This window comes from Neophocaena asiaeorientalis, unplaced genomic scaffold (genome assembly GCF_003031525.2).
Source record: "Neophocaena asiaeorientalis asiaeorientalis breed wild unplaced genomic scaffold, Neophocaena_asiaeorientalis_V1.1 scaffold89, whole genome shotgun sequence".
NCBI lineage: Eukaryota > Metazoa > Chordata > Mammalia > Artiodactyla > Phocoenidae > Neophocaena > Neophocaena asiaeorientalis.
This window is the reverse complement of record NW_020172592.1, coordinates 2,080,682-2,105,534: the sequence shown is the minus strand read 5'-3', so window position 1 is coordinate 2,105,534 and position 24,853 is coordinate 2,080,682. Positions and strand designations below refer to the sequence as shown.

At 38.4% G+C, this 24,853-nt stretch overlaps 1 protein-coding gene across 1 annotated transcript; it reads left to right on the top strand.

The window, feature by feature from the left end:
* The first annotated feature begins 1,896 nt into the window (after positions 1–1,896).
* On the top strand, positions 1,897–23,913 carry POLR1F (RNA polymerase I subunit F). Its single transcript, XM_024738495.1, is given in 5 exon segments — positions 1,897–2,205; positions 6,894–7,035; positions 19,761–19,969; positions 21,248–21,599; positions 21,601–23,913. Coding segments are annotated over 5 exon segments (1,011 nt in total). The 5' UTR covers positions 1,897–1,951; the 3' UTR covers positions 21,655–23,913.
* The last annotated feature ends 940 nt before the right edge of the window (positions 23,914–24,853 follow it).

Sequence of the window (24,853 nt, the reverse complement as noted above, 5' to 3'; positions counted from 1 at the left end):
TCATCTCTGTAGTAGGCAGGGCAAGTATCATTATCCCTATTTTACAAGTGGAAAACAGGTATAGAGAGAGTTTTTTCACAGTACCTAGGGGACGCGGGAGGGTGTTAGTACTCATACCACTAATTGTTATACATTTCTCTTGGCACTTAAGCAGTCTAATACGTGTTACATGTTTATGTCTAGATACTACTTCCTAACTTAGACTGTAAGCTCTTTATCACCTTTTATTTTATTCATTCATTTAAGATGCATTGTGTTGACAAAAAATTTAATCAATTGTTGATCTAAGCAAGAAATGGAAAATTTTATTCGAGCCAACCTGAGGTTTATAACCTGGGAGATGGCTTTTCAGAAAGGTATGAGAACTGTTCTGCCCGTTAGATGGCAAAGCACACTTATACACGTTTTTGAGACAAAGCGTTATACATCACATGAGGCATCAGCAGATTACACAGTCCAGATAGGCACTTAACAAAGTGAGTAGTGATCATCATGGCCCCTTACAGGACGAAGAAGGAAGGTTATCTCCTAGGGAGGTCTTGTTACTGCAGACGCACAATACACACTAACGGGGAGGGAGGAGGCCCAAATCAGCAGAGAAAATTCTCACATTAAAATTTTTCTTGTCTTGCCATAAAATGTGAATTTTATTTCATCTTTATTTTATTTTTGAGTCATATGGGGGTTGCAGTGGTGAACTAGACTGATATCATGGTCCCAGCCTTAGTGACCTTGGAGTTTAGGTAAGGAAGGGGGGGAGGGGAGACAAACGGGCAATTAACATAAAATTAATATAAAACCAGTGTTTGATGGTGATAATTTACAAAGATGGGGGAACTACCTTATCATTAGGTGGGGAAGAGAAGTAGGGTGGTAGTAAACTACTCAGAGGAAAAGGGTATATATCTGAGCTAAAATTTGACACAGGAGTAGAATTTTCCCATGTGAGAGAAGCTGCCCTATTCCCAGATAGAAGGAATGGGGTGGGGGTGGGGGGGAAGAGAGGGGAGGGGAGAGGGAGTGGGGAGGGGCAGAAGGTGGGCTGAGTGGCTCACTGAGCATGCTGGGGCTAGCGTAAAGTGAGGAGTGGTAAATGAAAATACTGGGCGCAAATTATAAAATGGTTTGGTAATTTAAGAGCCGGATTAAGCAGTCTGTGTCGTCCTGAGGGAAATGGGGTGCCTGTGTGAGGCTTTAAACAGGGCAAGCTCATGGAGACCTGGCTGCTCCAGAGTATCTTCACCATAAAACTAAGCTTCCACAGGCAATCCTGAAGTTTCGGATGCAAGGCCGGAAAGAAATGTACAGAGTGATGTTTCGGCTTTGTGTCCCACAGGCCTTGGGGCTGGTGTGACGTTTGGGGGTACAAGAGAAGCCCTTGGGATGACAGACCGAGCCATTTGGAAAGTGGTGGTATGATTTCCTGAATTAGTGATACAGAATGAGAAGAGAAGCCGGGCTGGAGAGGGATGATGGTTTCGTTTTCAGAAGTGTTGCGTCTGAGGCATCTGGGCTGTTTTTTAGGATTGGGTTCTCTGCACAAAATATATTCCATAAATATTTTAACATTTATTTGTTGTACCGTCCAAGCTTGTAAACCTACCAAACCACCTTACTACTGGATATGATCAAAGTGTGAACCCCGAATAAATCTACATTCTAAATCCAATGAGGACGTAGCGAAAATACGGGTTTGCGGTCTCTTGAGCGACGGGGTGATGGTTGGCCTTTGAGCATGCTCAATGCTTAACCACAGGCTCCTAGCTCCACAGGCGTCCAAGTGCGAAAAAGCGGTTGCCCCCTGCTGGTCAGAATTGAGTACTTCAGCGCCAGGAGAGGCAATTTCCTAGGGGCGTGGTAGCTGGTGGATGACGTAGAAACCCGGCGTCCAGAGAGAGGCGGTTATTGACTGCGTAAGCAAGTGCGCGCCGTGGGAAACCTGACCAGCCGCATGGCTGCGGGTTGCTCAGCGTCTCCGCGGCCGAAGGCGGCCTCAGAAGGGCCGGTGGTGGGACCGGCCGGCGTGTTGCCTTGCCTAGAATTGCCTACCTACGCGGCCGCCTGTGCGCTCGTGAATAGCCGCTACTCCTGCCTGGTGGCGGGGCCGCACCGAAGACACATCGCACTGTCACCGCGCTACCTTAACAGGAAACGCACCGGTATCCGAGAACAGCTCGATGCCGAGCTCCTGCGCTATTCCGAGAGGTACCAGTCTCTTACACTTTTCTTTCCCAGAGCGGACAACATCATAACGTTGCTTACTGCTCCTTCTTTGGGGCACGGGAGGGGGCAGCGGGTGGACGTCTTAATGGCGCAGCAGAAAAGGGGCGAATGGGAGGTCTCACCGGCCTCAGCGAGCTTACCCCGAGGCATTCTGGAGTGGCAGTCCACCTCGAGAGGCTAGTGCCTCCCTGGTCAAGATCTGTAGAGTCCCTTTCATAGGCAAGAAAGAAAACGTTAAGGTGACATGAATTGTGTTGGCGGAAGGGGTGAAGAAGCTCGCTCCACGAGAGGAAGAGGTAAGAATAGACCAGGGGTTTGGAGACCGGTTAGTTTTATATGTTTTCTCATTTGATAATGAAAGTTCGGAATGCAGTACTTCAAAAGATTCTCTTTCACTTTATAGAAAATTATACATGAAGCATTAATACTTCGTTCAATCGTTTATTTATAAACCACGAACGGCGGTTTTTATTGTTTTGGCCCTGGTACTCTCCCTGGTTTCTCTTCTCTTGGACCTGATCAGGGATGAGAGAAATACTATTACTTTGTTTCCTTTTTAAGAGTGGGAAAAGGAAAGCCTATTGCTCTTGAAGGTGAAAAAAACCCTTTTGCTGCATTTAAAGTAAGATATTCGAAAATAACTTGAAAACGCTTAGAATTACAAGGGTGGAGGGTCAGGGGGAGGGGGCAGATAGATATACCTTAATATTCCTCTAGACCACTTGGCTGGAAAGTAAGGGTTATAAAACTAGAGTGAGTGGATTCCCTGGGGATTCGTTATTACCCTTCAGGAATTTAATGAACCCATGGAAATTGCAGTTTTCCTATGTCAGTTTTCTTGGGTAAAGCATCCAAGGTTTTCACTACTTTCTCAAGGGATCCTGAACACTACATAGGTTAAGCATCTAGAATTTGCAGCTTCCTCCAAGCACCAGCACACACTTGTGTATCTATTTTGTATACTAGAGACTTGGGATATAAAAAAAAAACAAGGTCCCTGTTTCAAGAAGCTTTAAGCACTAGTAAAGATACAGATGTAAGCCAGATAAATCAATGAAATGTTAAAATTTGACAGAAATCTAAATTAAGTTATAGAAAGAAGAAGTGGTGAATTGGATCTTAGGACCTTTGAGAACAACTTGGTAGGAGGAGGGTACTTTTGAGATATCAGCATTCTGGGCAAAAAGAGTGGCATAAACAAATGGATAGTAGTTGTGAAGTAGAATACTTTGCCCAGATAATTGTAAGTACTTTGTAACTGAAGTAAAGTTTATATCAGGGGAAAGACATTGGGTACAGCTGGAGAGGAGGGCAGTGGCTCAAAGATGGGGTGGAGGATAATTCAGAAAGGATGGCCATTTTGCTCTTCCCCACCTGCCTTTGCCAGGTGTTTTTTTTGTTTGTTTGTTCTGTTTGCTTAAGCAGGAAGCAGGGTTACCACTTTTTCCTCTCAGTAACCTCCAACTCTGAAACTTGGCACACTCTTGAGACAGTGGTACCTGTGATGTCTGGGACATAAGCAGATTTGCAGTTTAAGAAACCACTTGATAGCATTATGTGATGGGTTTAAGGAGGATGAGACAGTAAATATGAAGAAAAATTAAGAGCTTGTTATACTTGTCCAAGAGAAAATTGATTAGAGAGGATGCATTTGGAAGATTTAAGGATATGTAAGGTGGTCATAAAATCTGGAAACATAGATGTTTGATCTGTAACTAATTAATGCCTCCACTTAGGCTAGAGGAGTAGGAACCATTACACCAGAGAGATGAGGAACTGACTGGATAATGATAATTTCTGTAACTGAATTGGACAGTGTGACCATGTGGCTTAAGTTGCACTCTGAACAGATCTGAACTCCCCACCCTACCCCCCATTATTCTGGGGGTGTGCTAAAAACTCCAGTTTATTCTGTGCAAAAGGGGCACCATACATTAAACTGTGCATTAATAATGAGGGACAAAACATTGAATATATCAAGAATTGTAATATTGATCCACCATTTATCATATATAGTTTATGTTTCCAGACTTTGGGGCCATTCTATACAATCAGGAGGACATGCTTCTCTTTGTTTAAGAAGTAAGGAAAAGGGGAGAATTGAGAATGGCTCTCATGTTAGTTATCTCAACAGCATCCTCTACATGACACACTGTCCACCTTTTTTTTCCCAGTGACAGAATTTTTTAAAGATAATACCATTTCAGTTTTGAAAAGTCTGCTTAGAGAAAATGAGTAGGTTTCCAAAATCACATTATAATTTCTAAGTTATATCTTTGAGAGGTCATTTTCTTATCCCTTTTGTATATAACAGCTCTTGAGTTATTTGAAGGTGGCAAATATGTTACCTCCCAGTAGTTCCAGAAAAGTCTTAAGTGTGCATGCAGTCTAATCATCCCTTAAACTTGATTTGTTTTCTAAGTATCTCAAGTGAGGCTATCACTCGGCCCTGAAACCTACTTAGGATGGTTTCAGAAAAGCAAAGGTAAAAGAGGGAAAGGTATAATGTTGAGGTGTCTGTCTCTGTCTGATGATTTCTAGTAAATATTATGCAGTGAGTTGCTTCTGAAAAGGTTTGCTGGATTTACACAAGTTCTTTTGGGTTTAGGCTCTATGGTCACATTCCCTAGTCAGCACTTCTGAACCCTGCAGAACTCAGTATGCCCTCTTATAAGAAATATTTTGCAGTACTACCTTTACTGTCATTGGAAACACACTTTAGTGTACTGAAATGAAACTTAAAGATAGTATAATCTACCTACAGAATTGAAAAAACATTCATATAGTGCTCTCATACAATACAGCAAAATGTATTTCAGTGTGATAATGCTCAAGCATGACTACCTGGACAGAATAAAGCCTCCTTAACCTTGAATCATTGTGAATGTATCAGTTGCAAATGTAGATTGGTGCAGGGATCTTGGGTTGATAGCTCACACAACATACAGTGTCTATAGTGGTAAAATGCTATCCTGAAATAATGTGTATATTCTCAGTAAAGTTCCATGCAAAACAAGCTACTCTTGAATTTATATATTAGTTATATTCCTGGAAATTTTAAATTATATTGAAACCATGCAAAGATTTTATGTTCATACACACACACATATATGCATATATTTTTAGGTACTACGACCGACTGTTTATAAATGTTTATAAAATGAGGTTTGTCCACTCATTTAACTCATGTAGAGCTAGGGACAATTTTCATTGTGTAGGACTGTTTTGTACGTGGCAGAATGTTTCCCATCCCTGGTCTTTGCAATGTGACAACTATGATTAGTACCACGAACTCCCAAATGCCCCTTAGGGGACAACAGTTTTCCCCCACTTGAAACTCTTTAATTGTTGATTAGGGGAAACAAAGTGTTAATTTTGTTTTTTTTTCCTCATGTGGCGGTTACTTTTTTTTTAAACCCCTCCTTTCTCTCTGTTTTCTGGGCCCCTAATATTTTCTTTGTGATGGTATAGTTCCTGCTTAGGAAAGCCACATGCAGAAATTAGTAATTCAAAAGGGTGCTTTCTGGAGTAAGTCTCTGAGTTTATGGATTTCCTAATTTGGTATTAAGTTCCGTTCCAGTGACTCCTGGCTGTTTTAAACAACTGCTACTAGGTATAAATTCTTACTTTTATTCTCTGTGAACCATTCTAGAAGTTTGAGTTCACCAAAAATGTTCTCTGCTCTCAAAGGCCTTAGATTCCTGTCTGGAATCCAAACATGTAAACAAAGAGATTAGGTAAATAAGAACTGTGCTCAGAGTCCTATAGGAGTAGAGGCAGCATGATTTAAGCCTTGCCTGGGGGAGTCAGGAAAGTTTTCAGAAACATGTAGGTAGTGGCTGTGGCAGTGAAGTCACCAGCTCAGACTCCTTAGTAGCTGTAATTTTTTTTGGCGGTACGCGTGCCTCTCACTGCTGTGGCCTCTCCCGTTGCGGAGTACAGGCTCCAGACGCGCAGACTCAGCAGTTGTGGCTCACGGGCCTAGTTGCTCCGCGGCATGTGGGATCTTCCCAGACCAGGGTTCACCGTGTCCCCTGCAGTGGCAGGCAGATTCTCAAATCACTGCGCCACCAGGGAAGCCCCGAACATACAGATTAAAGTGTCAGAATCAGTTCTCAAAAAATGAAATAGTTGTATTTGTTAACATTTTGTTATACTAGCAACAGTTGCAGTTTGGGGATTTTTCTCCATTAAGTCATCATTGGCTTTAATATTCAGGGGCTTCAGCTTTGACCCTAATACTTCTCTTGCTATATGCCATCTAGTACAGAAATTCGGTAATGGTGGATAATACCAAAATTGCCTCGATTCAGTAATATTCACAGAAATAGACATTTTTCTTGCTAAGTCCCATTTTGTCTCTCATTCTAGCATGACTAGAATTCAGATGAATAGGAAATAGGGAAGAAGTGTCAACTTATTGCTCTTGCATACTTGGACATTTTGTTTCTGGCTACCTATCTTGAATAATTATTTTTAACTTAGCCATTATTTTGGAACCCTTTGACGAAATTGAACTTCTAAAGTTGTTGCAGTCTAATCATATACTATTGTGCTTTTGTCATGGGTGATTATATTAGGAGATGTATACTCTGGACTCAGCATATCTAATCAATTAAAAGGGGATAAATATCGTTTTTCTTTTCTATCTTTTTTTTTTTTTTTTACAGCCTTTTAGGTGTACCCATTGCTTATGATAACATCAAAGTAGTGGGTGAATTAGGAGATATTTATGATGATCAGGGACACATTCATCTTAACGTTGAAGCAGATTTTGTTATTTTCTGCCCTGAACCAGGGCAAAAACTTATGGTATGTATCTTTTTTATTCTATCTTTCTTTATATAGTTATTTAATTATATAATTAGGAAAATTTTAAGAGACTGTACACCTTGGAATTCACAAGGATTGCTTTTGTAGGTAACAAAATAATTTTTAAGGAAACAATAAAAATTATTTTCCATCAGTTTAATCTAGGTAAGTTTTTAAAATTTTTATTGAAGTATAGTTGATTTACAATGTTCTGTTAGTTTCAAATGTACAGCAAAGTGATTCAAGTGATATATATTCATATATACATATATATTCTTTTTCAGACTCTTTTCCATTATAGATTATTACAGGACATTGAATATAGTTCCCTGTGCTATACAGTAGGTTCTTGTTGTTTATCTGTTTTATATATAATAGTGTGTATCTGTTAACCCACCCTCCTAATTTATCCTTCCCCCTCCCCTTTGGTAACCATAAGTTTGTCCTTTATGTTTGTGAATCTACTTCTGTTCTGTAAATAAGTTTATTTGTATCATTTTTTAAAATTCCATGTATAATTGGTATCATGATACTTGTTCTTCTCTGACTTATTTCACTTAGTGTGATTATCTCTAGGTCCATCCATGTTGCTGCAAATGGCATTATTTCATCCTTTTTATGGCTGAGTACTATTCCATTGTGTGTGTGTGTGTGTGTGTGTGTGTGTATGTGTACCACATCTTCTTTATCCATTCTTCTGTCCGTGGACACTTAGGTTCCTTCCGTGTCTTGGCTATTGTAAATAGTGCAGCTGTGAACATTGGAAGCATGTATGTTTTAGAATTAGTTTTTGTCTTTTCTGGATATATGCCCAGGAGTGCAACTGCTGGATCATATGGTGACTCTATTTAAAAAAATTTTTTTTTTCTGCGGTACGCGGGCCTCTCACTGTTGTGGCCTCTCCCATTGCGGAGCACAGACTCTGGACGTGCAGGCTTAGCGGCCATGGCTCACGGGCCTAGCCGCTCCGCGGCATGTGGGATCTTCCCAGACCGGGGCATGAACCCGTGTCCCCTGCATCGGCAGGCGGACTCTCAACCACTGAGCCACCAGGGAAGCCCTATTTTTAATTTTTTAAGGAACATCCATACTGTTCTCCATAGTGGCTGCATCAGTTTACATTCCCACCAACAGTGCAGGAGGGTTCCATTTTCTCCACACCCTCTCCAGTATTTATTGTTTGTAGACTTTTTGATGATGGCTGTTCTGAAAGGTGAGGTGATACCTCATTGTGGTTCTGATGTGCATTTCTCTGGTAATTAGTGATGTTGAGCATCTTTCCATCTGTATGTCTTCTTTGGAAAAATGTCTGTTTAGGTCTTCTGCCCATTTTTTGATTGGGTTGTTTGTTTTTTTTGATGCTGAGCTCTATGAGTTCTTTGTATATATTGGAAATTAATCCCTTGTCAGTCACATTGTTTGCAAATATTTTCTCCCGGTCCATAGGTTATATTTTCATTTTGTTTACGGTTTCCTTTGCTGTGCAAAATATTTTAAATTTAATTAGATCCCATTTTTAAATTTTTGCTTTTATTTCCATTACTCTAGGAGATGGATTCAAAAAAATATTGCTGTGGTTTATGTCAAAGAGTGTTCTGCCTGTGTTTTACTCCAGGAGTTTGAGTATCTGGTCTTACATTTAGGTTTTTAATCCATTTTTAGTTTATTTTTGTATGTGGCGTTAGAAAATGTGCTAATTTCATTCTTTTACATGTAGCTGTCCAGTTTTCCCAGCACTGCTTATTGAAGAGATTGTCTTTTCTCCATTGAATATTCTTGCCTCCTTTGTCGTAGATTAATTGACCGTTAAGTGCATGGGTTTATTTCTTCCGGCTTTCTATCCTGTTCCACTCATCTATGTGTCCATTTTTGTGCCAGTACCATGCTGTTTTGATGACTGTAGCTTTGTAGTATAGTCTGAAGTCAGGGAGCTTAACTGCTCCAGCTCCCTTATTCTTGCTGAAGATTGTTTTGGCTATTTGGGGTTTTTTGTGTTTCCATACAAATTTTAAAATTATTTGTTTTAGTTCTCTGAAACTGCCATTGGTAATTTGATAGTGATTGCACTGAATCGGTAGATTGCCTTGGGTAGTATGGTTATCTTAACAATACTGATTTTTCCAATCCAAGAACACGGTATATCTTTCCATTTGTTTATGTTGTCTTCAATTTCTTTTCAGTTTTTGGAGTGCAGGTCTTTTGCCCCCTTTGGTAGGTTTATTTGCAGGTGTTTAATTATTTTTGACAATTATTTTTGACATGATGGTTAATGGGATTGTTTCCTTAATTTCTCTTTCTGATAGTTTGTTTTTAGCACATAGAAATACAAGTGATTTCTATATACAGTAAGTCCCCTACACATGAACCTTCAAGTTGCAAACTTTCAAAGGTGGAAACGTGCCTTCCATCAACGTCAGGTGTGAGTGAAATCACAGCTTGCCTTCTGTCTCCTATTGCTGACTATCCTTCAGCTCTGCCGTCTCCCACCTCCTCTCTCTCCTCCAGTCAGTAACTCTTCTTGCCTCTTCACTTGATGCCAGCCCTGGTATGCCAGCTGTTGTACTGTACTACTGTACTTTTTAAGGTATTGTACTGTAAGATTAAAAATGTTTTATCTTTTTGTGTTTTTTATGTATTATTTGCGTGAAAAGTATTATATGCCTATTACAGTACAGTACTGTACAGCCGATTATGTTAGTTGGGTACCTAGGCTAACTTTGTTGGACTTACAGCAAACAAATTGGACTTATAACGTGCTCTCAGAATGGAACTCGTTCATATGTAGGGGACTATTAATTTTGAATCCTGCAACTTTACCAAATTCATTGATGAGATCTACTTGGTTTTTGGTGGCGTCTTTAGGATTTTCTATGTATAGTATCATGATCCGCAAACAGTGACAGTTTTACTTCTTCCTTTCCAATTTGGATTCTGTTTATTTCTTTTTCTTCTATAATTGCTGTGCTAAGACTTCCAAAACTGTGTTGAATAAAAGTGCTGAAAGTGCTCATCTTTGCCTTGTTCCTGAACTTAGACGGAATACTTTTCAGCTTTTCACCACTGAGCTTGATATTAGCTGTCGGTTTGTCATATATGGCCTTTACTGTCTTGACGTATGTTTCCTCTATGCCCACTTTCTGGAGCGTTTTTATTGTAAATAGATGTTAAATTTTATCAAAATCTTTTTCTCCTTCTATTGAGATGATCATATGATTTTTACTCTTCACTTTGTTAATGTGTTGTATCATATTGATTGATTTCGTATTTTGAAGAATCCTTGCGTCCCTGGGATAAATCCCACTTGATCATGGTGTATGATCATTTTAATGTATTTTTGGATTTTGTTTGCTAGTAATTTGTTGAGTGTTTTTGCATCTATGTTCATCAGTGATATTGGCCTGTAATTTTTCTTTTTTGTTATCTTTGTCTGGCTTTGGTATCAGGGTGATGGTGGCCTTGTAGAATTAGCTTGGGAGTGTTCCTTCCTCTGCAATTTTTTAGAATACTTTCAGAAGGATAGGTGTTACCTGTTCTTTAAATGTTTGATAGAATTCACCTGTGAAGCCATCTGGTCCTGGACTTTTGTTTGGGGGAAGTTTTTAAATCACTGTTTCAATTTCAGTACTTCTGATTAGTCTGTTCATATTTTCTTTTCTTCCTGGTTCAGTTGTATTTTGCTAAGAATTTCTCCATTTCTTCTAGGTTGTCCATTTTATTGGTATATAGTTGTTTTGTTGTAGTCTCTTATTATCCTTTGTATTTCTGTGGTGTCAGTTGCAACTTCTCTTTCATTTCTAACTTTACTGATTTGAGTACTCTGCTTTTTTTTCTTGATGAATCTGGCTAAACTTTTATCAATTTTCTTTATCTTTTCAAATAAATAACTTAGTTTCATTGATCTTTTCAATTGTTTGTTTTTGTTTATTTCATTTATTTCTGCTCTGATCTTTTGATTTCTTTCCTTCTACTAACTTTGGGTTTTGTTATTCTTTCTTTCATTGTTTTAGGTGTAAGGTTAAGTTGTTTATTTGGGATTGTTCTTGTTTCCTGAGGTAAGATTGTATGCTATAAACTTCCCTCTTAGAACTGCTTTTGCTGCATCCCAAAGGTTTTGGACCATGGTGTTCTTGTTGTCATTTGTCTTTAGGTGTTTTATGATTTCCTCTTTGATTTCCTCAGTGTTCCATTGGTTTAGTAATATATTGTTCAGCATCCATGTGTTTGTGTTTTTTACAGTTTATTTCCTGTGGTTGATTTTTAATCACATAGCGTTGTGGTCAGAAAAGATGCTTGATATGATTTCAGTTTTCTGAAATTGACCAAGGCGTTTATTGTGGCCCCAGATGTGATCTATCCTGGAGAATGTTCCATGTGCACTTGAGAAGAAAGTGTATTTTGGTGCTTTCAGATGGAATTTCTAAAAATATCAATTAAGTCCATCTTTGTGTCATTTAAGGCCTGTGTTTCCGTATGGATTTTCTGTCTGGATGATCTGCCCATTGATGAAAATGGATGATAAAGTCCCCCACTGTTATTGTGTTAATGCTGGTTTCTCCTTTTATGTCTGTTAGCATTTTGCCTTATATATTTTTTGTTGTTGTTGTTGTTTTTTCCGGTACCCGGGCCTCTCACTGTTGCGGCCCCTCCTGTTGTGAAGCACAGGCTCTGGACGCGCAGGCCCAACAGCTATGGCTCATGGGCCTAGCCGCTCCGTGGCATGTGGGATCTTCCCGGACCGGGGCACGAACCCACGTCCCTTGCATCGGCAGGTGGACTGTCAACTGCTGCGCCACCAGGGAAGCCCTGCCTTATATATTGAGGTGCTCCTATGTTGAGTGCATATATATTTACAATTGTTACAATTGTTATATCTTCTTTGATTGTTCCATCTTCTTTGATTGTCCCCTTGATCATTATGTAGTTTCTTTCTTTGTCTCTTGTAACATTCTTTATTTTAAAGTCTATTTTGTTTGATATAAGTATTGCTACTCCAGCTTTCTTTTGATTTCCATTTGCGTGGAATACCTTTCTCCATCCCCTCACATTCAGTCGGTATGTGTCCCTAGATGTGAAGTCAATCTCTTGTAGACAGCATATATACGGGTCTTGTTTTTGTATCCATTGAGCAAGTCTGTGTCTTTTGTCGGGAGCGTTTATTTACATTTAAGGGAATTATCGATATGAATGTATTTATTGCCATTTTGTTAATTGTTTTGGATTTGTTTTTTAAGGTCTTTTTTCTTCCCTTCCTCTTTTGTTCTCTACTCTGGTGATTTGATGTCTATCTTTAATGATGTGTTTGGATTGCTTTTTTTATGTATCTATTATAGATTATTGGTTTGTGGTTCCCAGGAGGTTTTGATATAGAAGTCTGTATATGTACAAGATTGTTTGAAGTTGCTGATCTTTTAATTTCAAAAGCAGTTCCAATATCCTGCATTTGTACTTTCCTCTTCTCACGATTGCTGGTTTGTGTGTGGACGATTTCCTGCCTTTACTTGATGTTTGCCTTTACTGGTGAGCTTCCGCATTCGTAATTTTCTTGATTCTAGTTGTGGCCTTTTCTTTTCCACATAGAGAAGTTCCTTCAGGACTTGTTGTAACGCTGGTTTGGTGGTACTGAAATCTCTTAGTTTTTGCTTGTCTATAGTACTTGATTTCTCTGTCAAATGTGAACAAGAGCCTTGCTGAGTAGAGTATTCCTTGTTTTTAAACTTTTCCTTTTCGTTAGTTTAAATGTATTGTGCCTCTCCCTTCTGGTCTGCAGAGTTTCTGTTGAAAAATCAGCTGATAAACTTATGGGGGTTCCCTTATATGTTATTTGTTACTTTTCCCTTGTTTTAATATTTTTTCTTTAATTTTTGTCAGTCTGGTTAATATGTGTTTTGGTGTGTTCCTCCTTGGGTTTATCTTGTATGGGACTCTGTGCTTCCTGGACTTGAGTGTTTCCTTCCTCACGGTAGAGAAGTTTTCAGCTATAATCTCTTCAGATATTTTCTCAGGCCCTTTCTCTCTCTTCTCCTTCTGGGACCCATATAATGCGAATGGTGGTGCATTTAATGTTGCCTCAGAGGTCTCTGAGACTGTCCTCGTTTCTTTTCATTTTTTTTCTTTAGTCTGTTCCATGGCAGTGATTTCCACCATTCTGTCTTTGAGCTAACTTATTTGTTCTTCTGCCTCAGTTATTCTGCTATTAATTCTTCTGTATTTTTCATTCCAGTTATTGTATTGTTCATCTGTTTGTTCTTTAAAAACACCTCATGCAACTTCTTGGTCTGTGCTGCCAATTTTTCCCCCAAGATCTTAGATCTTTACTCTCATTACTTTAAATTCTTTTTCAGGTAAGTTGCCTATCTCCACTTCATTTAGTTCTTGTAGGTTTTTATCTTGTTCCTTCATCTGGAACATATTTCTTTGCCATCTCATTTTGTCTAACTCTCTGTGTTTGTGGTCTCCTTTCTGCTGGCTGGAGGGTTGTAGCTCCTCTTGCTTCAGGTGTCTGCCCTCTTGTTGGTGACCTGAGGCTTGTGCGGGCTTCTTGGTGGAAGGTACCGGTGCTTGCCCCCTGGTGGGTGGAGCTGGGTCTTGTCCCTCTGGTGGGCAGGGCCATGTCAAGGGGTGTGTTTATATGTGGCTGTGAGCTCACTGTGGCTTTAAGTACCTTGTCTGCTGATGGGTGGGGCTGTTTTCCTATCCTGCTGGTTGTTTGGCCTGAGGCTTTTCATCATCACTGGAGCCTGCAGGCTGTTGGGTAGGGCCAGGTCTTGATGTCAAAATGGCAAGGGAGCTCACACTGATCAGTATTCTCTGGGGCCTCTGCCACCAGTGTTCTTGCCCCTGCCATGAGCCACAGCTGACCCGCACCTCCCCCCGCAGAAATCCTCCAAGACCCATAGGTAGTCCAGCCCCAGCTCCTATGGAGTTACTGCATTATGCTGGGTCCCAGTGCATGTGAAGCCTTGTGTGCACCCTCCATGAGTGGAGTGTTTCCCCCAGTCCTGTGGAGCTCCTACACTCAAGCCCTGCTGGCTTTCAAAGCCAAGTGCTTTTAGAGATTCCTTCTGATGCCAGACCCTCTGGCTGGGGAGCCTGACATGGGGCTCACTCTTGTGGGAGAACCTCTGCAATATAATTAATTTTCCAGTTTGTGGGTTGCCCATCTGGTGAGTATGGGATTTGATTATGTTGCGAAAACGCCCTTCCTGCCGTCTCACTTTGTTTTCTTTTTTGTCTTCGAATGTAAAATATCTCTCTTGGTGGGTTCCAGTCTTCTTTATCAATGATTGTTCAGCAGTTGTGATTTTGGTGTTTCTGCAAGAGGAGGTTAGCTCAAGTCCTTCTACTCTGCCATGTTTTCTGGAATTGAGAGGCTGCTTTTAGTTTGGATGCTTGCTGTCTCTTTCCTCATTGTGTGCTTGCCATTATCCCCTTGATATGGGGTGTGTAGGTACAGCCTTCCTTACATGCTCCCCAGACAGTAGGGGCAGCACATGGCGCCTGGTGAAAGGTCTTGTGTGGGTGGCCGCTCTCCACTCCTGGGACACTGGGGGCAGGGCGTGTTGCCTGGTCGTGGGTCTCGTATGAATTGCTGTTCTCATGCCCTCCTGGGACAGCAGGGGCAGGGCCTAGCACCTGCTCATGGGTGTTCTATGGGCGACTACTCTCCACACCCTCCTGGGACACTGGGGGCTGTGCTTGATGCCTGTTCATGAGTCTCGTATGGGCTGGTGCTATCTGTGCACTCCCGGGACAGCAGGGATAGAGCTTCACGCCCGCTTGAAGGGTCTCGTATGGGTGGTGCTCTCCACGCACTCCTGGACTGGGACAGGGCAGGGCCTGGCACCTGCTTGTGGGTCTTTTAGCGGCAGTCCATGCCAGCCTCAGGAGCCTGCTGTGGTGGCAGTGACTCAGCACACCGCTGGAGCTCCTATAGCGGTGTCCTGTTGTCTGGGAGCACTCACAGGGGAAAGAAACTCGTGGTGGGCCTAGTCCTTTCCCTGGGTCTGACCTCTGAAGCCTGAGCTTCAGCACCCAGCCCCCTCCCACACCAACAGAGGAGTGTCTCAGGCTGGGGAATGCAGTGTGGCACTGCTGGTCTTCTGTGCATGTTATTCTCCATTTTGCCTTCCACACACCAGTTGCTGCTCTTTCCTCTTGGGCTATGAAGCTATCCCTCCATACAGTCTGATCTCCTTGTTGGTGAAGAGACTTCCCAGGGCGTGGGAACCTTTCCTCCTTCACAGCTCCTTCTTTGGGGTGTAGGACCCATTGCGATTCCTTCTTTTTCATTTTCCTTTTATCCTACGTGGCTATGGGGAGGTTTTCTTGTGATCGGAAGTCTGAGGTCTTCTTTTGGCATTTAGTAGATGTTCTATGTGAATTGTTCACTAGTAGATGTATTTTTAATATTTTTGTGGGAGGAGGTGAGCTGCATATCATACTCCTCTGCCATCTTGATCTCCTCCAGCCAGTCTGTGAACTTTGGTTGGAGCATTTAGTCCATTTACATTTAAGGTAATTACCAATATGTATGTTGTTACAGCCGTTTTTAAAAATTGTTTTAGACTTGTTTTTGTAGGTCTTTTTTTTCCCCTTTTTTAATTTTATTCTCTTGTGAGTGGGTGATTATCTTCAGTGTTATGTTTGGATTCCTTTTGTCTTTTGTGTGTGTAAATCTATTACAGATTTTTGGTTTGTGGTTACCATGAGGTTTTTGTAGAGCAGTCTCTCTCTCTCTCTCTCTCTCTATATATATATATATATATAAAACACATATATGTATATAACGTACATATATATATATAAAACACATATGTATATATATGTGATTGCTTTTAAGGTGTTAATCTCTTAATTTCAAATGCATTTTAAGTGCCCTACATTTGTACTCTTTTCCCCTCATGATTACTCTTTTTGATACCATATTTTACATCTAATTGTTTTTTGTTTCCCTTAATTGCTTATTGTGGATGTAGGTGATTTTTACCACTTTAATGTTTTCCCCTTCCTACTAGCTTTGCATGTGGGTGATTTCCTACCTTTACTATGTTTGCTTTTACTGGTGAGTTTTTGCATTTCGTAATTTCCTTGTTTCTAGTTGTGGCATTTTCTTTTTTGCCTAGAGAAGTTCCTTTAACATTTATTGTGTAAATCTCGTGTTGCGGTGCTTAATTCTTTTAGGTGTTGCTTATCTGTGAAGGTTTTAATTTCTCCATCAAATCTTTTGAGACCCTTGCTGGGTATTTATTCTTGGTTGTAGGTTTTTCCCTTTCATCACTTTAAATAATCTTGCTACTCTCTTAGGGCTTGTGGAGTTTCTGCTGAAATATTAGCAGGTAACCTTATGGGAGTTACCTTGTAGGTTAGCTATTACTTTTCAGTATGTCTTGGCATGTTCTTTGATTTCATCCTGTATGGGACTCTGCATTTCCTGGACTTGAGTGCCTCTTTCCTTTCCCAGGTTAGGGAAGTTTTCAGCTATTATCTCTTCAGATATTTTCTCAGGCCCTTTCTCTCTTAACCTTCTGTGTCCCCTATCATGTGAATCTTACTGCACTTGATATTGTCCTAGAGGTGTCTTAAACAATGTCATTTATTTTCATTCTTTTTTCTGTTCAGTGGCAGTCTAGGCAAGTTTTTAAACTCCATGATACTAAAACTGACGTGCATGTACAGAGTATATGTCCCATCCAATTTATTCTCTGTATACCATCAGAATGATTTTAAAGGGTTAACATTTTTTTATTACTATTTTATAACTTCTCAAATATATACAAGTATAGTTTTTTCATATAGGATTCAGATGGTATAGCAATATATAGAACTGGAGTTGCAAATCCAAATAGCTGTGGGACCAGGCAGGTAATGGAAATGAATGATAGGGGTCAAGGCATCCATACCGTGCTGTGGAAATGAAGGCCCTGTGGGGAAGGTCTTTCAGTTTTTTGTTTTTTGTTTTTTAAGAGAAGGTGAAAATGCAGAAGTTGATGTGAAATCTACTAAAATGTGTACATTTATCCACATCACTTGCTCCTTTCCCACCAGCAGTTCTCTGTGTTCATATGTACTTGTATATATATGTATTTTTTCCTTTAACTAAATGTCTATAGGAATTGTTTAGTCCATGAGAACTGTTAACTAGCCCTTGATACTGTTAATTAAAATGTAGGTCAGATTTCACTATAACAAAATTACAAGGCCTTTCTAATTTAAAAATGGTTTTCAATGTCATTTGAACTGCTAGAAATAGTACCCTCGCCCTCCAAACTGGGATCCTATAACCTCCATACTATTAAAGTTGGTGGTAGATTTGTACTTTAAAATTCCCAAATTAAACTGTCATCTGCTTTTTGTAAATTATCATAAATGTAAATGTGTGCATGGAAATAACATTCTAATTGTACAGAAAGTGAAACGAAGTTAAATTATCCCTTTTACTCTGTCCCCTACAATAAGATCCAGTCCTCAAATAATTTGACCATTTTTTTTCCATTTAATAATATGAGATATAGTTTACATACAATATAATGTATCAGGTTTAATTTACATACAGTAAAATGGAATAGATCATCCCGTGCAGCCCAGTGAATTCTGACAAGTGCGTATACCATTTTCTCTCCTTAGAAGTGACTCTCATGCCCTGTCCTGGTCAATCCCCTTTATCCTAGATACAAACACTATTCTGATTTCATTATCATAAATTAGTTTCACTTGTTCTATAATTCCTTATCAGTGGAATTTTTCGTTATACACTCACAGTCTGGCCTCTTTTGGTCATGTTTTTGAGTAATATCCATGCTGTCGGGTATATTGGTGGATTTTGTCTTCTAATCGTTCATGGTATTCAGTTATATGAGTATATATGTACTTTGATTATCAATTTGATTATCCATCCTCATTGATGGACATTTGAGTTGTTTCCAGTCTGGACCTGTTATGAACAGAGCTATTGTAAACATGTATTTTCGTTTCTCCTAAGTAGAAACTTGAAGCAGTATTGCTAGGTCAGGGTAAACGTGTGTTTAACTTTATGGAGAACTAATATCCCCTTCAGTACTTCCAGTTGCTCTGCATTCTTGCCGACAATTGGTATTGTCTTTTGATTTTACTGGTGGGCATATGGTAGTTTTTCCTTACGGTTTTAATTTGTATTTCCCTCATGAGCTGTTTTTCATATGTTTCGGTAAGAAGGGCCTGTTCAAGTACTTTATCCCTTTTTAACTGGGGTTTTATATTCTTTTCATAGTTTTGGTACACATCCTTTTCAGGTAACTGTATTGTGAGTATTCATTCCCAGTCTGTGTCTTATTTATTAACTTTTAATGGTACCATTTGACAAGCAGAAGCTTTTAATTTTGATGCAGTCTAATTTATCATATTATACTTTCTAGAGCCTATCTAAGAAACTTGGCTACCCCTCAGTTGCAAGGATATTCTTCTATAAGATTCTAGAATTTTTGTAGTTTTAGCTTTTCTGTGTAGGTCTGTGATCAATCTTGTTTTTTTGTGTGTAGGACTTCATAGGTCCTTGAGCTCCATTTTCTTGCCCATATTCAGTGTTCTCAACCCATACATTGAAAAGACTTTTCTTTGCTCATTGAGTACTTTTTAATTGAAAACTTTATAACAGTTTTAGAAAAATTGAATGTAAAGTATAGCATTCTCATATACATCACCTCCTTCCACACCGCTCCCCCCCCAAAAAATCCTCACATAAACATACTATTTCAGTTATTATTGACATACATAAAGATGTGGTACATTTGTTACAATTGTTGAGCCAATATTGATACATTATTAAAGTCTATAGTTTACAGTAGAGTTCACTCTTTGTATTGTACATTCTTTGAGTTTTGACAAAGGTATAATGACACATATCCAACATTACAGTATCCTATGGAATAACTGGTCACTAAAAATCCTCTGTGCTCTACCTATTCATTGCTCCCTCCCTCAGAAACCATGGCAACTACTTTTTCTTTTTTTTTTAAACTGTCTCCATAGTTTTGCTTTTTTTCCAGAATGTCATATAGTGGAATCACAGAGTATGTAACCTTTTCAGATTGGCTTCTTTCACGTACAAATGTGTTTAAGGTTCCTCCATGTCTTTTTCTTGGCTTGGTAGCTTCTTTTTATTGCTGAATAATATTCTAATGTATAGATGTAGCACAGATCCTTCAGACCATCCAGAAGGTACCATTCTGGACTCCAGACTCCTTATAAGGAGACAAGTAAGTTTTATTCTGGCACATGTGGAAGGAGGTACTGCCATTAAACAACACTGTATATGTGTTAATATTTCTTACAGTCTTATAATTCAAAATATGTGATTTTTAGAAAAAAGCTTCGGGTTTTCATTCATTAACTTTATATATGTTGATTCCTAGGGGACTAGAAAACTAAGTTTCTTGGAAATTTTCATTTTAACCTTAAAATCATATAGTATTGTTATTTTATTATTTAGTTTTAAAGCTTCTGGTAATGTTATGGTTTAGTTAAAATAGCCATGCTCAAGGTGAGCTTTCTAAAAACTCTAGAGTGTTCCTAAAGTGGTATTTTAGTGTAATATGTGGTAAGTTTTAAATGAGGATCAACTTTTTCGATATTGAATTATACCATTATTTTGACATTTTCTATTTGAAGATCACTTTGAAGACTGTAAAGTTTGTTTCACCTTTTAACTCTTTGGCTCTCTTCTTGATGTAATATTTTTTCCTTCTTCCCAGGGTACAGTTAATAAAGTGTCTTCCAGCCACATTGGCTGTTTAGTACACGGGTGCTTCAATGCCTCCATTCCTAAACCTGAGCAGATGCCAGCAGAGCAGTGGCAGACTCTGGAGATAAACATGGGTGATGAACTAGAATTTGAAGTATTTCGTTTAGACTCAGATGCTGCTGGAGTATTCTGCATTCGGGGAAAACTAAATATCACTAGGTCAGTTCCTAATCATTTTTGATACTTAATCGTTTCTATTAATTCTGAATTAAGGGAACAAAATCCTGCTTTTAAAAAGTTAATTTTTTTTACTGGAATATTTGTACTTTCAAACCATAAAGTCAATGTAAATATGAATCATAAGTGCTCTGACAGTGCATTGAATATTCTGAAGCTCTGCATCTAACTGGTATTCTAGTTTGTTGGTAATCTTTTTAAAAGTTGATCCCTGAACTTGAGACTACTAGAAGCTTAATCATATTGCATAACTATTACCTTCTTGTTTTTACACAGTTGAAACAAAAATAATGATTTTATTATTGTCATTATACCAGGTAGATCATTTAATTTCTGTATTTTTCTTGTTTGGAATTCTTATAAGAATTACTTTGATCCTGAGCCTGGGTTCATGGGAGCCAAGTTTAATGGGGGGCGGGGGGGAACTCTTCGCATCCTGTGTTAGCAACTTTTTCTAGATTCTGCCTTGATAAGGCCTTGATAAGTAACAGGAGTATGGGTTAAAGTTCTAGAGCAGCTGTCCAAAAGAACTTTCTGTGATGATAGAAATGTGCTATATTTGTGCAATCTAGCTTGTTGCTCAAGCGTCACTCTTGAGCATCTGAAATGTGACTAGTGTGACTGAGGAAGTGAATTTTTTAAGTTATCTTATTGAAATTTCTTAAATTTAAATAGTTATAGGTGGCTAGTGCTACTCTATGGGACAGCAGTTCTGTAGAGAGAGGGCTACTTCATGTTTTTATAAAATGTTTTTATAAAATATTCACAACTTTGAAGTCATACTGTTTCAGCATAGGTTAAGAAGAACAATGAACTATTACTTAAACAAGGATTGAGGTAGTAGATGGGGAACTCCAATACTTTGATAGATATGAGAAGTTTTTTTCTTTTTTTTTTTTTTCCTATCAAATGTCACTGGTTTGGCTGGTAAGGCTGGGTATGGTGATGTTTAGTGTTCAGTTTGGTTTTCCGAACCAAGCTAAAATTTAGAAGCCATGTTTTTGACAAAAGTTTATGTCATTTTTATATATGAAACAATCTAGGAAAAGTACTTGGGAAACAAAAAATTTAACATTTCCAAGACATGTCACTGTGCTGGGAGATAACAGGATAGAATATTTGAAATTTGTGTCCTAGGTATGATATCTTGTACTACTGTCATTATTTAGAAAAATCTTAGCATGTGGGGAATATTCTTGATCTTATTTTGTTCTTTCATTTTTGCTTAATGTTCTATAAATTTTTTAAACTAATTTATAGTTTACAAACCAAGTGCTCTGCAATTTCTGAAGAAGTAACAGAAACTGGCACTGAAGAAGCTACTGAAAAACCTCAAAAGAAGAAAAAGAAAAAGAAGAAAGACCCAGAGCAATATGAAGTGGAAAGTGGCATCACAGAGCTAGATGTTACCATGAAGGAAGAGACAGATCTGCAGATTAATAACAATGTGAATGGCCTCTGGGAGGAAGAGCCAAAGAAGAAGAAAAAGCACCAGGACCCTGTTTTCCAAGGCAGTGACTCCAGTGGTTACCAAAGTGACCATAAAAAGAAAAAAAAGAAAAGAAAGCACAGTGAGGAGGCTGAATTTGCACCACTTTTCGAACATGCACCTAAAAAGAAAAGGGAAAAGTAATTTTCTAGTGCATTTTAAATATTTGGTTTTTTAAAAATTGATTTACACAAGAGATGACTAAAGTTTGAACTATGAAATGTTTTGTATTCCAATACTTTGCAAAACAGGGAACATTTGATGAGTTGAGTTTTTGGTGCTAAAACTACAAAACAGATAAATTTGGGAAATGCCAGTATTATTGAAGTGCCATTTTACTATAGACAGACAGAATAGAAAGGTAAGAGCTGCCCTCAATCTCAACTCCTTCATTCTTCCAGTGTATACCTTCTAAATAAAATGATTTCTACAGTCTGCAAAAGGACTTTTAAAATACAGTATTATTTCATATCATACAGAATGAGTTTTGAGCTTGGGCTTTTTTGTTGTTACAGGTTTCACATTTAGTCATGATATTACATGACATGCTATTTTGCTTTGTTTAAATGACCAGTTTTAGGATTTCTTTTATCATGGCTACTACAGTATTTCTACTGTTAACTTAGAATGGTTTGCCAAAGGAGTTTCTGAAGTTTCCAGAGCTCTTAAGAACCTTGCCACTACTGACTGGGTGGTAGGAAACAATATTCACTATTCTTTTCTTCTAGGTGCATGTATGTTGTTTTCCTTTTTCTCTCAGTCTGAGAGGTTGATGGAGAGGCTGTTTTCTGACACTTGTTCATTTGTGCCTCAACCATTCTGCTTTTTTTGTGTGTTGGAGAGGAGGAGAGTCTGCTGAAGACAGGAGAAATGTGATTCTGTCTAGTGGGGAACTTCCCTACTTTTAATATTTGAGTTAAGCTACTAGAAATTATTATGAAGAGAAAACAGCTATTCACTGCTTTCACTGAGAAAATGTGGAATATGTCTTAACTATTGGAAAACAGTGAAGAATGAAATGACAAGCTGGTTGAGCCTGATAATCAGTGCAAGGTTGTGTTTGTTCAGGTAACAGGTATTTGATGATCTGTGTGTAAAACACATTCTACTGAGGTCCAGGGGTATAATGGCAAACAAGGTAGAAATAATTCCTTCCCTCATGGAATGTCATAGGAAAAACAGATGCACATACACAATATAAGAAATACAGAAAATTACTAATTGTGGTAAGTGCTACAGAGAAAAAGAAGATTGTCTACTCACTGTTAGTTGTGATCCATGGCATCCATGTTCATTGCCATTTATCTAGTAGTATCAGACATAGTACTGGTCTTACATTGTTTAATGTTTGTTAATGTATGGGTTCCCATAGTAGTAGATCCAATCTGTAATGATAGAATATAGAATTGGGAGAGTGGCAGTCATTCACAATGTTTGTCTACAAGCACATGTGCCAGACAGTGGAAATGTGCAGGCCAGTATCTTTCCTTATCATTAGGTTCATGTGGGTATTTAGCCCTCAAAATGTAGCTAGTCCAAATAGAGATGAGGTACCAGTATAAAATACACATCAGATTTTGAAGATGTACAAAGAATGTAAAATATCAGATTTTGAAGATGTACAAAGAATGTAAAATATCTCAAGTTTGTATATTGGTGAGATTATAATATTTTGGTACAGTGGGGTAAATAAAATGTTACAATTAAATCAGCTTTTTTCATTTTTTTTTTTTAAAGATTAAAAATTGCATCTGAGGGGCCCACATTATCTTTGTTTTGGACAGCACTGGTTTAAAGGAAGGATGATTTGAAAAAGATTTAAAACAAGCTATACCATATTCTCAAGAGTTTAATGTAGTACTATACCCAGAAAATGTCACATAAATACTTCCTTTAAATTTTTAAATTTAAATACATAATTATGTCTGACTTAATGTGAAAAATTGTTTAGTGAAACAATTCTAAATCCCTTCTGGTAAATACTAAGGAAATTGATGCTATTCATGGAAAAATACTTTGTGGCTTAGCAAAATAAATTCCCACATATTTATTGTATTTTGCTTCAGTTGCTGCTTCTGTTAATCAATGTTGTATTTTAAAATAATTTGCATCTTTGAAGAAAAGCATATGCTGAACTTGAAACTAGATTTATTCATGGTTTTTCACAATGTCAGTAGCTGTGAAAAGGCAGATCTGGTCATTTGCCTTGCCTAGAATAAAGTGACAATGACAGTTGTTTTTATCTGATACAGAAACCTCTGATGATGGTATCTTCCATATATACTTCAAAACACTTCTCACATGCTACATTAATCTAGGTTTTTCCTTTTTATCTTGGAATTTGCTCATTAAAATCCTCTAGCCTAGACTAGACCCCTTATTCTCTCTTCAGTTCCTAGTAATCATTAATCACTGGGAATAAACAGAAGTTTGAAACGTTTTCAGGGCTCTGGTCACCACACCACCAATCACACCCTCTATCAAGGGGCTAATGGCCAGCACATACTGAGGAAAAATGTGGTAGGCATCTATACTGAAAACAGCCCTCCAAAAATATTAGACTCATACAGGCTACACATGGATGCTCCCACATAAAAACAACCCTTCACAGTAGATAAGTTTCTCCTAAATTCACAGAGAAATATAAGTAAAATGAAGAAGCAGAGGAGCCAGTCCCAATAAAAGAACAAGAGAAAGCCCCTGAAAGAAATAATGAAACAGACCTCTCCAGTCTACCAGATCCTGAATTTAAAAAGGAGGTAATAAAAATACTGAAGAAATTAAAGGCTATCAATAGAAATGCACTAGAACTAGAAACTATAAAGAGGAGCCCATTAAAATTAGAAAACTCATTTGCCAAGATGAAAGCTGAGCTAAAGGCAATGAATAGCAAACTAAATAATGCAGAAGAATTAATACGTGATCTAGAAGATTTAATAATGGAAATCAATCAGAACAGCAGACAAATGAAAAAACAATGAAAGCAATATATGAGGCCTATGGGATAATATAAAGTCAGCCAATCTACACATAATTGGCATGCCAGAAGGAGAAGGAAGAGAAACAGGAATGGAAGATGTATTTGAAGAAATTAGCTGAAAACTTCTCACAGTTAAAGAGATATCCAGGTACAGGAAGCACAGAGGGTCTCAAACAAGATGAACCCAAACAGACCTACACCAAGACATAATTAAAATGGCAAAAGTTTAAGAAGATTCTAAAGGCAGCAAGAGAAAAAGAGCTAGTTAAAAGGGAACCACCTTAAGGCTATCAGCTAGTTTCTCTACAGAAACATTGCAAGTCAGAAGGGAGTCTCAAGATACATTCAAAGTCCTGAAAAGGAAAATCCTGCCATCTAGGATACTCTACCCAGCAAG